Source organism: Dicentrarchus labrax, unplaced genomic scaffold (genome assembly GCF_905237075.1).
Source record: "Dicentrarchus labrax unplaced genomic scaffold, dlabrax2021, whole genome shotgun sequence".
Classification (NCBI taxonomy): domain Eukaryota; kingdom Metazoa; phylum Chordata; class Actinopteri; family Moronidae; genus Dicentrarchus; species Dicentrarchus labrax.
Window position 1 is genome coordinate 12159708 of NW_026136715.1, and position 13464 is coordinate 12173171.

Sequence of the window (13464 nt, forward strand, 5' to 3'; positions counted from 1 at the left end):
CACAACGGACAGAATCACACAACCATGAGGCTCGACCGTGGACGGATTCCTGGAATGTTAAGCTACCGCGCCCGACACTCCCCACTCCCACTTACTGAGAACACACACAAATGCTTAACTCCCCATCTCCTCTTCCCCACCCCCGGCAGTGACGGGAGGAACAACATTAAGAAGGAAATGGAGACAGAGAGTAAAGGGATGAGCTACAGGTGAGAGGGAGCAGCTCATTAACAAATGGTGTTCTGGCAGCGGACACTTCTTAGGAGAGCACTATCATGGAATAACTACGTCGACTGGGTTTAACAGTCTAGGTTCAAGCCTCTTGAAGAATTCCAACATACGACTATAATTTTTGCAATCTTGTCTCACTGAGTTTAATATTGCAGTCGTGTCTGGCAAGCTGTAAAGAATACAAATAACAGCAGGCTGACTCACTGCACAGCAGCAAGAGCAAAAGAAATGGAAATAAGAAAATACATGAAGGTAGAATAACTAAATTACTTAAACACAGAATGACTGTAGAGGAACTAAAATACAACCTGGTGTCCTCCTCTCCACCTATGATCACAATGGGGTGAAGAGCTTTTAGGTCTGTTTAGACTTTAGGGAAGCAATTACTGTAAGGTGACTGACCAGTTTGCCAATAGCTAATCAACTTAAACTTGGTAAGTCTGTTAGGAAGGAAATGGCCAGATAGGATTAGGGTTCTTCATGACTTCATGGCCCTGTTAGAAATAACCTCTGGACAGTTTTAAGAACTGTGATGGAAGGAGACAAGAGATGTTTGGAAAGGGCCAGCAATTCCAAAAAGTTTGTAATAAAGTAAAGGTGACCTTTAATGGAAAGTTCCAAAAGAACATTGAAAGTTATTACCATCTCTTGTGTTGATAACTTTGAATTGAGAAAAAAAAAAGGAGGCAGAGGGTATGCCATTGCCATATAGGACCCGCATTTTTTATCTGAGAAGGCTCTTGCACCAGATGGACAAAATACAAAACAATCATAAATAAAAATCATAAAACCTCTGGAGAGTAGCTATGGAGCCACCGGGAGCTACAGTACAGGGTGAGTCAATTTTCAAAAGTAGATGTGAAGTGATGAGAGCAGGCAGTGGAGAGAAAAGTTCAATAATGTCAGTATGATCCCCATAGTTAATTGGATGTTCTTTACAGCCGGAACGCGATGGCAGTGTGGACAGGTGCGCGGGGATGGTCCGGCAAAATCCACAGTCTGGCATTGATTGTCTGACGCACAAAGGGGTAGCGGGGCCAAATCCCAATGATCTTAATTGGATTCAGGAGGCTGATTGACATACAGACGGGTTCCACTGTATTTTGGTATTCCATATGCTAGGACGATGTAGTCCATGACCCAATGCAAAGGATAGCAAAGGGAGGAGCTGTGCGTTTGAATCGCAAGCCCTGGCAACAAGGTGCAGTTGGATCAGTTTGAATAGCTAAATGTAAAGAGGAAAGAGGTATTCAGTGGTTAAACTGTAGAACATTGATTCTCAGTTTGGCCCGATTTTGAATGTATGAATCTTTAGGAGAAACATGTTTTATTAAACAGTCAATTATACAGAAAAGAGAGAAGGAGAGAAATAGGGAGAGGGAGGGAGGGGAGCTCTAAGTCAAGGCCTTTTGCTGATACTCAGTGGTCTCTCTTGAATTGGGCCAGGTGACCTTGCTTTACCTCCTCTCTGCCTAGATCAATACTTTCCCAGGATTTTAAACCAACATACTTTGATGCTCCACAGCCGAAGTAAAAGAGGGGGAAAGAGACAGGAGGGAGACAAATAAGGAGAAACTGCGGGAGCCGGCCAGAAGGGGAGGGAGCGATGGAGAGTGTGAGGGATGAGTGTTAAGGAGGGGTGAAGGAGAAATAGATGGAGAGAAGGAGGGAGGGATGGGTGGCGTGAGGGGGAGTACAGGAGGGAAAAAAGGACAGGAAGGATGTTAAGCAGGGGTGAAGGAGAAGCAGGGAGGAGAACAGGAGGAGGGGGAAATGGGGCTGAGTGGAGGGAAGGAGGAAGGGAGCAGCGATCTGTCAAACCACGCCGACTTATCCTCCGCCCAGCAATCTGAGGTACAGTGTTTGTTTATTTTCGGTCCTCATTTAGACACAGGGACACACCAGGGGAGGGAGGGGAGGTAGTTGGCCATCTTGACAAGCCCATTTCCCCAAACCCTATTGTGTAGGGAATTCAAAATAGGGTTTGGCTAACCAAAAACCTCCTTGAGGTTTCTTGGGTGACAACTAAAACACAGCTATAAGACTCATTCAACATGTGTTTCTTTCTATGCAGCGAGCAAATGATTAACATTCTCTGAATTCTCCAAATTTCCTATTCATATAGTCAAGGCTGGGTGTATTTGTTAAGCGTGAGTGTGTATCAAAAAGCCGCTTCTTCTCTTTTCTGGAGCTTGTGAGGCTGTCTATCTGTGCTGTGACAGCATCTGATTCTCCTCTTTAAGCCAACAGAAACATCTCAATCCCACACACTTAACACTTGCACAAAAGGGGTGATGTGATGTGACGTGCGTTTGCGAGCACGAATGTGGTACTGCAAACTTGTGTGTTGGTCTATTCAGTCTTGGCCCTGTCTTTTATTTTGTAGGTGAGTGGGGCTCAACTCAAAAGGCACGACTAGGCTTGGAGTTGTACCCTTCCTTTGCTTTTCTTCCGCTCACAAAGACAGGCAGAACTAGGGACAAAAGATCCAATTACTAGCCAGTAAAAGCAAAGAAACACAAACACACGAGTTGCGCACACACACACAAATGTGCCCACGCGGACATGGACTCAAGCAAATATACACTCACACCGGCACACACAGGGAGATACACACATGTAGACACACTGACAGTTTAACACCCTCACTGAAGGCAAAAAAACTGACTGAATGAAGAAAAAAATCTCTCTTGCTAACGTGGGCAAACTAAGCACAAATAAGGACATATAATATTGATATGATTAGAATTTTTTTTTATTGTAAGGTAAGTAAAAGATTTGGCAGATTTAAGTTCTTTTACTCCTTATGCGGTGAGATACTCAGACAAAGAGAAGAGGAAGGATGTTGGAAGCTTAACGCACATAAGCTTAAAACTTTTAAGGTTAAGGTTGAGGTTGCACACTCATGCACAATGGCAAAAAATTAACACTTACTTAACATATTTCCAGTCTGTTTATTCTATTTTATCTCATTTGACATCACATTTCTCTATCAAAATGTAATGTTTCACAGTTTTTTTAGGGATACAATTTTAAAAATACTACTTATTTTGAAGGTGCTTTTAACAGGATGTAGAGGTTTGTGCCGTCATCGAGCAGAGCAAATCGCTTCACCATTATTGATGCTGGAATACACTAAGTAAATAATATCTGAACATTTGCTGCAGTTCTGTTGTGTTATTTTGCTGCTGTGAAAATACAGCAGTAGACCCACTGATACGCACAAAGGAACTGTCACATAAAACCAAACAAATTTTCTCACGACAGCGAGAGCGATCCCAGCAAAATGTTCTCTCACTGAGTCACCGCTGACTAGTCATCACTGGCATTGCCACACAAACCCTTTACACACTGAAGTGGCACCACATACACACACACACACACACACACACACACACACACACACACACACACACACACACACACACACACACACACACGCATGCATTCAGAGTCATCCAAATACAGTGGCTGATGAGGGAAAATACTCTGCAGAGGAAGAGGATACTCATGTCAAAAGCGGTCAAGCCTGTATGTTTTATGTCTCACAGGTGACCACACGAGCAGGTACTCAAAAATACACTAGCAGAGGCGAAGCAGTTTGTGTATACCCAAGTTGTAAGTTATAATGAAGAGTGTGGCTTGCTGGGTGTGTGGGTGTGTGTGTGTGTGTAACAGTCAGTGTGAGTGCAGTGTTAGTAAATAGTGACTTACAAGACAGGGAGTGTCCTCCTTTGGGCAGGTACTCGTACAGCAAGGGGTTATCATCTCCCATCATCTCAGCCCGCAGTGAAAGCAGGCTGTTCTTACTCATCAGCGCCGCCTTCAGATTGGCTACAGATGAGATTGTTCCACCCCCGGCTCCACCCCCCGCCTCCTCCGATTCGTTGGGGCCCAGATAGCTGGGCTCTGTGGTAAGAGCCTCTTCCTGTTTGAGGAAGAAGTCGAGGCGTTCGCCACGGCTGTCTGAGCTGTTGGGTTCGGTCACGTCTGCCCCTGAATAGAGATGAAATAACAGAAGATGGGTTAGACTCCATCATTGACTGACATAATGGTTTTTAAAACAACATAAAACTAAAGCAGAGAAATTTAAGTAGGTGGTAAAGGACAATGACTCATTTCACACAGCAATGTTTTAACGTCATTTGAGGGATTAAATGCTTCTCTATAGGATGAAAATCCTGCCTCTCTTGGTTTTGTGAATGCCTGTCAGAGGGGATGAAAAGGGATGGTGGTCAAACCTAACATTGTACTTGAATAGTTATCATTTTGTCATTTAAAGATTTCACCTGACAGTGATAGCAGCTTGAGCGAAGATACAAAAAAAACCCAAAACACCATATTAAACCAATTCTTTCAAACCTCTCAGCCGAGTCATCGTTTACACCCAGTGTTTTCGGTAGCAACTACGAACACGTCACCGCTCTGAATCATCCCTCTCTCTCCTCAACTCCCTAACATACCTCATCATCACCAGTCAACAAAAATACAGGGAGATCATAAGGAGACAGCGAGAGAGAGAAAGGCAGACACAGACGTGGTGAGTATGTGTGTGTGTGCGTTATGTCTGCATGGGTGTGTTTAGCCGTCAGTGTCGTTGAAAGCAGAGTGTGTAGAGAAGCTGTCAGCAGTAGACATGTCGCTGGAGGTTCCACTGTAGATCTACAAGACTGTCAGACCACACTGCTGACGACAGCTCCGTTCAACACAGAGACACACTTACAAACACGCAAATACGGACACAAAAACACACTTTCATTGCCTCCTAATTGACATTTAACTGATGACAGGTTGCTTTTTCCAACAAAGACTTAGACAAAAATACACACCACGCACATCACAGGCTTAAAGACTTTGAAAGAACGCCTTGTCTACACCTAAACCAAACACACACAGACTTCTGTGTGCTAATGCAGACTTGTGAGTTACCCCAAGGGGGGGAGTGTGTGCATAATTATGTGTGATTGTTCTGGACAGAAACCTTCTGACATCCTAATATATAAGTATACCATTCCACAAAGCCCATGCAGTGACAGCTGAAATCACACTTAAAGCTAATGGGGAACAAACAAAGTGAAGACAAGAAACAGGGGTGATGCGGGGGCACGGAGAACATAAACGAGTGGAAAAAGCAAGGGAGAAGGAAAAGAGTGGAAAAATACAAATGGAGCAAGAGAACAAAATAGCCCCGTTGTCCATTTTAACTACAGTCAGGTAGTGCTAAGTGTTTCCTGTGCAGCCCAGCGCTCATCTGCTGCAGGGGGAGTCAAGGTGACAGAGACAGTAGTTTGCCTCCACGTCTGGAATACCGATGGGTATACAGCCTCTTCACAGCCTACTGGGTCAATGTTGACCACTCTGTCACACACACACACACACACACACACACACACACACACACACACACACACACACACACACACACACTGTCAGTCATTTTTCATGCTCAGTATAGATAAATTATCACAGATCCGATGGACGGATACATGCTCTGTATGCATGGTTGCACAAGCATAGATCTGAAAGGTGTAGAGATATGAGTGAGATATTAAGGACGGGAGGGGGGAGATGGGACGCAAGAGATAAGAGTGACATACATACGAAGTAATCAGCGGCCATGATACTACTAGCAGACACAGAGGAAGATATAAAAAGAGGAGATAAAGTAGGAGGAACGAAGAAAAGAAGACAGGAGGCAAAGACAGAAAGAGAAAGAAAGAAAGAAAGAAAAAAAAGGCAGGGGAGTGTAGAAGCGGGGGTGTTGAGCTGTGGAGGAAGATACACACAAAACACACACGCATACATCCACGCACACCCCCGCCCCAGCACACACACACACACACACACACACACACACAAACACACACAAAGTTAATTAAGGAGGGGGTGTAGGGGTTGGCGCAAGGGGCATGAGGTGCAGGAATTCATTAGAGCTCTGCCCCCTCCTTCAGTGGGCAGCCCAGCAGCCACAGGAGTCAATCAATAACATAGATCTGCTGTGGGCCAACAACAAACACACACACACAAACACACACATGTACACGTATGTGGAGAAAGGAGAGGCAGACAAATGGAAGGAGAGGAAGCGAAGGGGAGAGAGAGAAAAGAGGGTCACCTCTGACCCCCATCTCCCTCCACTCATCTGTTCATTGGACGAGTGAATGACCCCTGACCACTTTTCCCAGCATCCCCTGGACACGTGCATCTACAGATGGAACATGTCCGCCCTCCTCACAGTCATACAGTAACAATGCTTCAGTCACACACACTGCAGATTCAATGGCAGAGTTATGGAAAAGCAATTGCTTTGTGAGTTCCTCGCACACAACAGTCAAAATTCATTTCTGAAATTAATATCTGTGTTATAAACATTAGAGAAGGAGTCACAATGTCTAGCTGACACGCCATACAACATATAGGCTACAGTATCCTGCTTTCTGAGGATTTATCCACATTTCCGAGTCTAAGCGTGAGATATTAGAAATTAGTATTCAGCTGACCACAAACAGGCTTCTGCGCCAAATAATCGGAATATACTACATAATCCTCCTTCACTTATGTAAGCTTTATCGGGCCCTGCATAGCTGGTGTGTTACTTAAACCTCATCCTGTTCCGACAGATAAAATCATTTACCACACCAGAAACAGTCGCACCTAATCCCATGCACGCAGCTTATGGATTTCATCATACGTGTGCCGGGTTTTGCTGAGGATTTGTAGACACACATATTGTGGTGTCTTTCAGAGGCAATAGGTTTATCCAGAGTTTTAGAGACACCGGGGTTACATCATTCCTTTGTGTGCATATGCTGAGTGTTAACGTACTTGTTGTCATGAGACAACCTATGAATTTCAATGGCATTGGATATGGCTTTGAACTGCGTGGTCAGATACAAAAACAATAGCATTTTTTCCCCCTCCTTTCTTCTCGCCTTTACAGTGCAGTGGTCTCTGTACAGTGAAGGGAATTTTCATTTTCCCCTTCATAAAAGAGTCCGAATAATTTAGATTTCTGCTTTCTGAAGAGATCCTCCGTTTAATTTGGTTGCCATGGTAGCCGAGCACCCTTGGCTTCAACATTTATGCTAAATAAAACCCCCTTTTAAAAGGAGAGACAAATATGTGGAAATGGTGGTTCTCTTTGTTCATGTGTGTGTTTGCGTTTATGTGTGTGTGCGCACGCGTGAGTGATGCTGCAAGCTATGTGGGGGCTTGAGTGGGAAAAAAGCAAAGGCGGAATAAGACTTGCCTTGGAATAAAAGATGTGTGTGTTGAACTATACTTCAAATGCGTTGTGAGGGATACTGCATTTATCATCCATTGAGAGAGTTACAGCTAATGGATAGAAGATACAGTTTTATGTGCTGTGGTTGGAGGCTGCACTGTATATCTGAGTGAAGTGTGTGTGTGTTTCACAAGGGGAGTTGTGTTATTAGAGAGCACACTTTGACGCAGTAAAGAGGAGGAGAGGGAAGGCCTGAAAAGGGAGGGAAGGGTCAGCTGACCCGGTTTGACCTCTGATCTTCTGTTCTGATTATGCTCAAGGAGTGTGTCTGTGTTTGTGTGTGTGTGTGTGTGTGTGTGTGTGTGTGTGTGTGTGTGTGTGTGTGTGTGTGTGTGTGTGTGTGTGTGTGTGTGTGTGAACAAATGCCTCCTTCCCCTCTAAATGAAGCCAAACACTGTTGTGTGAGGGAGTTCATATTTTCCAAGAATACAGGTTTTTGATAAATAAATGGATGAATAAACATAAATTGATACACCCACTATTTGCGTATGCACATATGACCTGGCTGTTGATAGACACACTCCTTTAACACCTCTGGTCACACACACACACACACACACACATACACACACACACACACACACATACACACACCACGCCTTCAAATCAACAGAGACAGTAGCCAAACACAATGGAGAAAAAAAGTCCAGGGTGGTTAAGCAACGAGTTACTGAGGCTTGTCGACCACAAGAGAGCTGTCAGAGAAGAAAGTAGGGCTTGTGTGCATGTTTGAGTATGGGAGTGCAAACAAAAGAGAAAGACTCTCTCACTGTGTATCTTTGTGTGTGTGTCTGTGTCTGTGTGTGTATGTGTGTGTGTGTGTGTGTGACAGAGAAAGACACAGAAAGAAGCCTTGCCCCAAGTCGGCCTGGTTAATGGCTCGGCCAGCCTGAGGTTGAAAAGGACAAGGCATTACAAGAGCCATGTTGTCACAAGACTGTTGTCTACGCGACATTACAGCGACATGCTTCCAAACGAGAAAATGCAAGTCCCTCCTTCACCTTTTTTTCACAAACAGCTCCACATGTGATTAGTGTGTGTTTGTCCTCGAGTGGACAAAGAGGGGAGGGAAGGTGGAACTTGCTTCCTCAGCATGCCAGAGTTTGAGAGGGTAAAAAAGTAATTTCAGCCGAGAAGGGGGAGTGAGGCACTAAAACAGCTCAAGAATTCAGAGGCAATTTAAAAAGCAGTGTGGGAGAGGGGAATGAAAAAAATGCTGGGTTAAAAAGGAGGGAGGATGGAAAGTAAAAGAGGTTGTTATTCTCTCTGTCTCTCTCTTTCTCTCGGTCTTCCTCTCTCTCACTTGCTCTCTCTCTGTTGTTTTTAGGGACTAGCCGGGCCACAACCTCCAGGAGAGATAGGGAAGGGTGGGTGGTGGTGGTGGTGGTGGTGGTGGTGGTGGGGTGTGTGTGGATAGGGAGGGCAAGCATAAATCAAGCAGAGCCTGAAGGCTTTAGAGGAGGGAGGGACAGAGGGAAGAGAGTGGTAAAAGACAGGGAAGAGAGAGAGAGAGAGAGAGAGAGAGAGAGAGAGATGTTGGTGCTGGTGGTGATGGTGGTACTGCTGGGGGCTCAGAGAAAAAGAGAGTGTGGGTGGAGGGGAGGAGAGGAGAGAAGAGGAGCACAGCGATTGCAAGAGTGGTGGGGTGAGAGGTGGACGGTGGGGTGATGGAGTGTGGGTGGGTGGGTGAGTGAGGAGAGGTGAGGGGGAGGTTACAGAGGCTGTGGGAGGGAGGGAGGGAGGGAGGGCAGTGACGGTGGGGGTGAGCAAGTGAGCGTGTAAGAGTGCGTCTACAGTAAGCCAGCCAAATTTGAAAATGCATGTTTTTTTTCTCTACGTTTTGGCCCACTGTCAACACTTTGCCGCCGTTTTTGACACCCAAAAACGAGGCTCTCAGAACGGTGGTTGTGTGTGTGAAATTAATGCTACACATTGGAAAGATACAGTTAAAGGCATGAGCAAGAAGATCAGACTATGAAGCCTTGTTGCCGCTGCCGTTTTTTTCTGCTGTTCTCTCCTTAACAACATAGTAAACTGTCGCCATGTTACGCTGTGCTTACAATTTGCAAAATTTGAAGTTCTCATGGGAGATGTTGGCGGTTTCTGCCAGGACTGATTTAGCCCTCATCTGCTGCCTTTTGGATATACTTTTTAAAAGCCTGGTCACACCAGAGAAGTGGCCCCAGCCTGTAGCTGTTAACAAGCTGGCCCGCCCGGCTAGCGCTAGTCAGAAAATTTGCTCTCTGAGCTTCTTTCTATCTTCCCTGTACTGCACCTTTTATTCCCCCTGGCGTTTTTTTCTCTGGATTGTACACTATTTAATCTAATAAAGAGTTACTGAAAGGGGTAGAAAATCACTCTCAATTAGCCTGCTAACTGTCAGTTAGCAGGTGGATTTTCTTGGTCGCTAGCAGGAAAATAAGTGCACACACTTTATTCAAAAGACTGTTTGTACCATTTACTCCTGTCATAACTGTCTGCAAACCATTTCCCTTTAGTTTATAGAAGGTTAAATAAAAAGTGGACTTTTATTCAGCTTTCTGTCTGCATCAAATTGTCAATATTACAAACTGAGATCTCAGCCCAGTAAAGATATTACTAGGCTGAGAGTACTCTGATGCACAGTGATCAGATATTCTATGCTCATTTTGATACCAGAAACAGAAAAATATGTAAAAGAAAACAGTTGCTCTGGAGTTCTGCTGTATTAAAATCCAGTATAGGTGATCATGGAGAGCAGGAGGTAAAAGGCCGCTGGCTTACCGTGGCTGTGTCTGTCCCACTGTTTACCAGATGTTGGCAGTGATGCACAGTTTTATTGTTTTTTGTCCAAAAAGGACATCAAATAAACAGATTTATCAAGTTTTCTAGCGTTTAAGTGTTTCAGTGTGGATGGAGAGTTATCTGCAAAAATACCACAAAAACATTGGTATGGTCACAAGTCCTTCTCAATCGTAAACTGCGTTTTCAAAATTAGCCGCGGTGGTGTAGACGTAGCCTGAGTGAGCAAGTGAATGAGTGAAGGAAGGGAGGGAAAGAGGGAGCGGTGAGTGCGTGGGGGATGGAGGATTGCAGGGCTCAAGGTAATCTGGGGAGTTAATGCAGCTTAGAGGGACTGAGAGGAGTGGGAGGGAGGTAGAGAGAGAGAGAGAGAGAGAGGGAGAGAGAGAGAGGGAGAGAGGGGGAGTGATGGCAGAGGGAGAAAGAATATAAAAATAATAGGGTCAGCAGGGAAAGAGAGGGAGAGAGAGGAATAAATGAAGATGTATCAGAAACAAAAGCCGGAGCAACTGAGGGGGGAGAATGTGAGAAAAAGAGAGAGTACAGGGAGTGTAAAAGCTGGCGAGATAGGAGAATGGAGGGGGGAGAGAGTGAGCTGAGTGAGTGTGTGAGATAAAGAGTGGGCTAATGAAAGGTAGGGTGAGGCTGAGCGAGTTGGTGGGTAGGAGGGAAGTCGACAGAGAGAGAGAAAGAGAGCGAGAGAGAGAGAGAGACAGAGAGAGAGAGCGGGGGAGAGGTCTGCATGGGGAAAGAATGCTGGGTGGGGAAGGAAGGCAGACACGCAGGGCTTTGTGCTAAAAGCAAAGAGAGAGCGATGGAGAGATTGGGAGAGAAAGAGGTTATGTCTTGGCTTCATGCACAGGGGAGGAACTGGTGAGCGGGCACGTGCCCAAAAGCCCCGTCCAGCCCGGTCCAGGGTCGTATTTGAAGGGTGAGGTGGAGAGGAGGGATAATGGAAAGTAGAGGAAGAAAACGACAAAGACTCTGGGTGGGGATGCTGTTCAGAGCCTGAGGGTTATTGGTGTGTGGGTTAACACACTCTCCGACACACACTGACCAGCTCAGAAGCTTGAGGCAACTAACTAGCCATAATTACTTCTTTACTGCTCCCTGGAAATGAATTTAAGACGAGTTTAACAACCAAACAAAGTTGGCAAAATCAACATATTTCCAGCTGGACATTCTGGAGTGGATTACAAAATCAAAACAGGAAAAATAAATGTTAAAACACATTTGGGGGGGTGCATTTGAATTTGTTCAGTAAGACGGGCAGTATTTAGGAAACTATATCTCCATCTTAAGCCCAAATAGCCACAAGGACATGTGTATCATTTGCTCACGTGTGCAAAAAAATGAATGACCACACGGACTGTGTGGACCTTAAAGTTCGCCGACTGCATGGGGTGAAACTGTCCGAGTACACAGGCACTCAATGAAGGATCCAACCATTTTTCTCGGGGGGGGGGTTTATTTTCTCAAAAATTGGCAGTCCAAGGTGTCCTGATAGCCGAATGGTTAAAACACATTCCACAAAACCACAATGTCCCCGGTTTGATTCCAGTTGTTGCATGTTATATCCCACTCTCACTCCCCTTGTTTCCTGTCTGCTACTATACTGCCTTTTATCAAGTAAAGACAAAAAAAAAGAAATCCTTTTTGTATAATTGTCTCATCCTGTTTCCAAGATGAATCAACTTCAAGAACATTATCTTGCATCGGCCCTAAGTGTGCAGAGATCTTCATATTCTTCATATATTCTTAACCAGCACTGTGACGGAATGAGGGAGATCAGCGCATCAGAATTACGAACAACTGCATTTGTTTCAAGAAAACTCAGGAAACCGGTTGGGGGACTAGGTTGGAATAAATGGGTAGAAACAATAATACTGTCGCAGATTCTTTCACCTTGTTCAAAGAAAATAAAACTTACAGACAGGTGACTTGTTTCTGTACCACATCCACAAAACCTGTTGTTTCATAGCAAAAACAAAACCTCTAAAACTCACTCGCAAATGTGCCCACTCAAGAGCCCCCATCAAGCGGCTGCCTGACAATTTTAGGGAAAAATCAAACCCATTAAGACGTACATGGTAAGCATACACTACAGTCACAACGGGCAAGCAGAGACCAGATGACCAGTACATAAGGTTCCTCCACAAACAGTCAATGTCACTGTGCTCCGTCCACAGAGCAGAGGGACACTCCACAGAGCAGGGAGCAGGGGGTGTTTTGTGTTCTCTACAGACCGTGTTGTCGGGCTGCCCAGTGACCAGAGAGTACAAGAGCTATTGCCCCTCTCCCCTCTCTCTGCTCATCTCTCCCATCTTATAACATTAAGACTGTGCCTCTCTGTGCTTGTATCCTTGGCAACCTGCCTCCAACAATGGAGAGAGCTCTGGCCTCAGCATGGGAGGAGTACGGTGCCATGGAGAGGAAAAGCAAGGGCGAGGAAGATAGAAGGAGATGGAAAACTGGCAGACAGGCTGGGAAGAAAGGGAGAGTGAAGGAACGAGTGTTTGACGCGCACGGATGTGTGGGTCAAAAAGAGGTAACATAGGGAAGGGTTAAACCGAGGAAAGAAGCAAGACAGATGAAATGTGGATGAGGGAGCCAAACCTGTGCAAGCTGTGAGCTTAGTGTTAGTGGATCAGTGGAGATCTGTGTCACTCTTGAGCTGATAAAAGTTGGACGGATATCAAGATCAAGGCAGGACGGATCTGGACCTTGAACCTCGATCACACCACTTCACAAGCCTCTCAGCAGTCCAAAGCCTGTGAAGATGCCACCGAAATAGAAGACGGCGTGTTTGACGCAGCTCTAATTCCATAATCAGAGTTCTGGCACTGCAGCCAACATGGAGCTGATTATGTGCACTGATCGTGTAAATCCATGTTTGATTTTACAAGTTTTTATTTTCATTTTCCATTCCCTTTATTTGAATCTCAACAAATACCTCATTAAAAACATTTTCAAACACACTGAATTTTTTAGAATAAGAGTTCAGAACAATATTTGCATGCAAAACCACAACTTGTTAGGGAAACCTCACTGTTTTGCAGGGGGAAATCATGTGGGACAAGAGAGACAAAATTGCCACAGCATGCTTCCTCTATGACTACGACACAAGTATAAGAGGTAAGAACAGTGTAAAACCCACTCTGTGGATG

At 45.0% G+C, this 13464-nt stretch overlaps 1 protein-coding gene across 3 annotated transcripts in view; it reads right to left on the reverse strand.

Annotated features, from left to right (window-relative positions):
* The window catches only part of zbtb46 (zinc finger and BTB domain containing 46), a 58887-nt gene that overhangs the window by 10970 nt on the left and 34453 nt on the right, over nt 1-13464 (reverse strand). For all 3 annotated transcript variants that reach the window (XM_051424733.1, XM_051424732.1, XM_051424731.1), the window contains exon 4: nt 3946-4227. In XM_051424733.1, coding sequence (XP_051280693.1) covers nt 3946-4227 — 282 coding nt within the window. The remainder of the gene's footprint in view (nt 1-3945; nt 4228-13464) is intronic.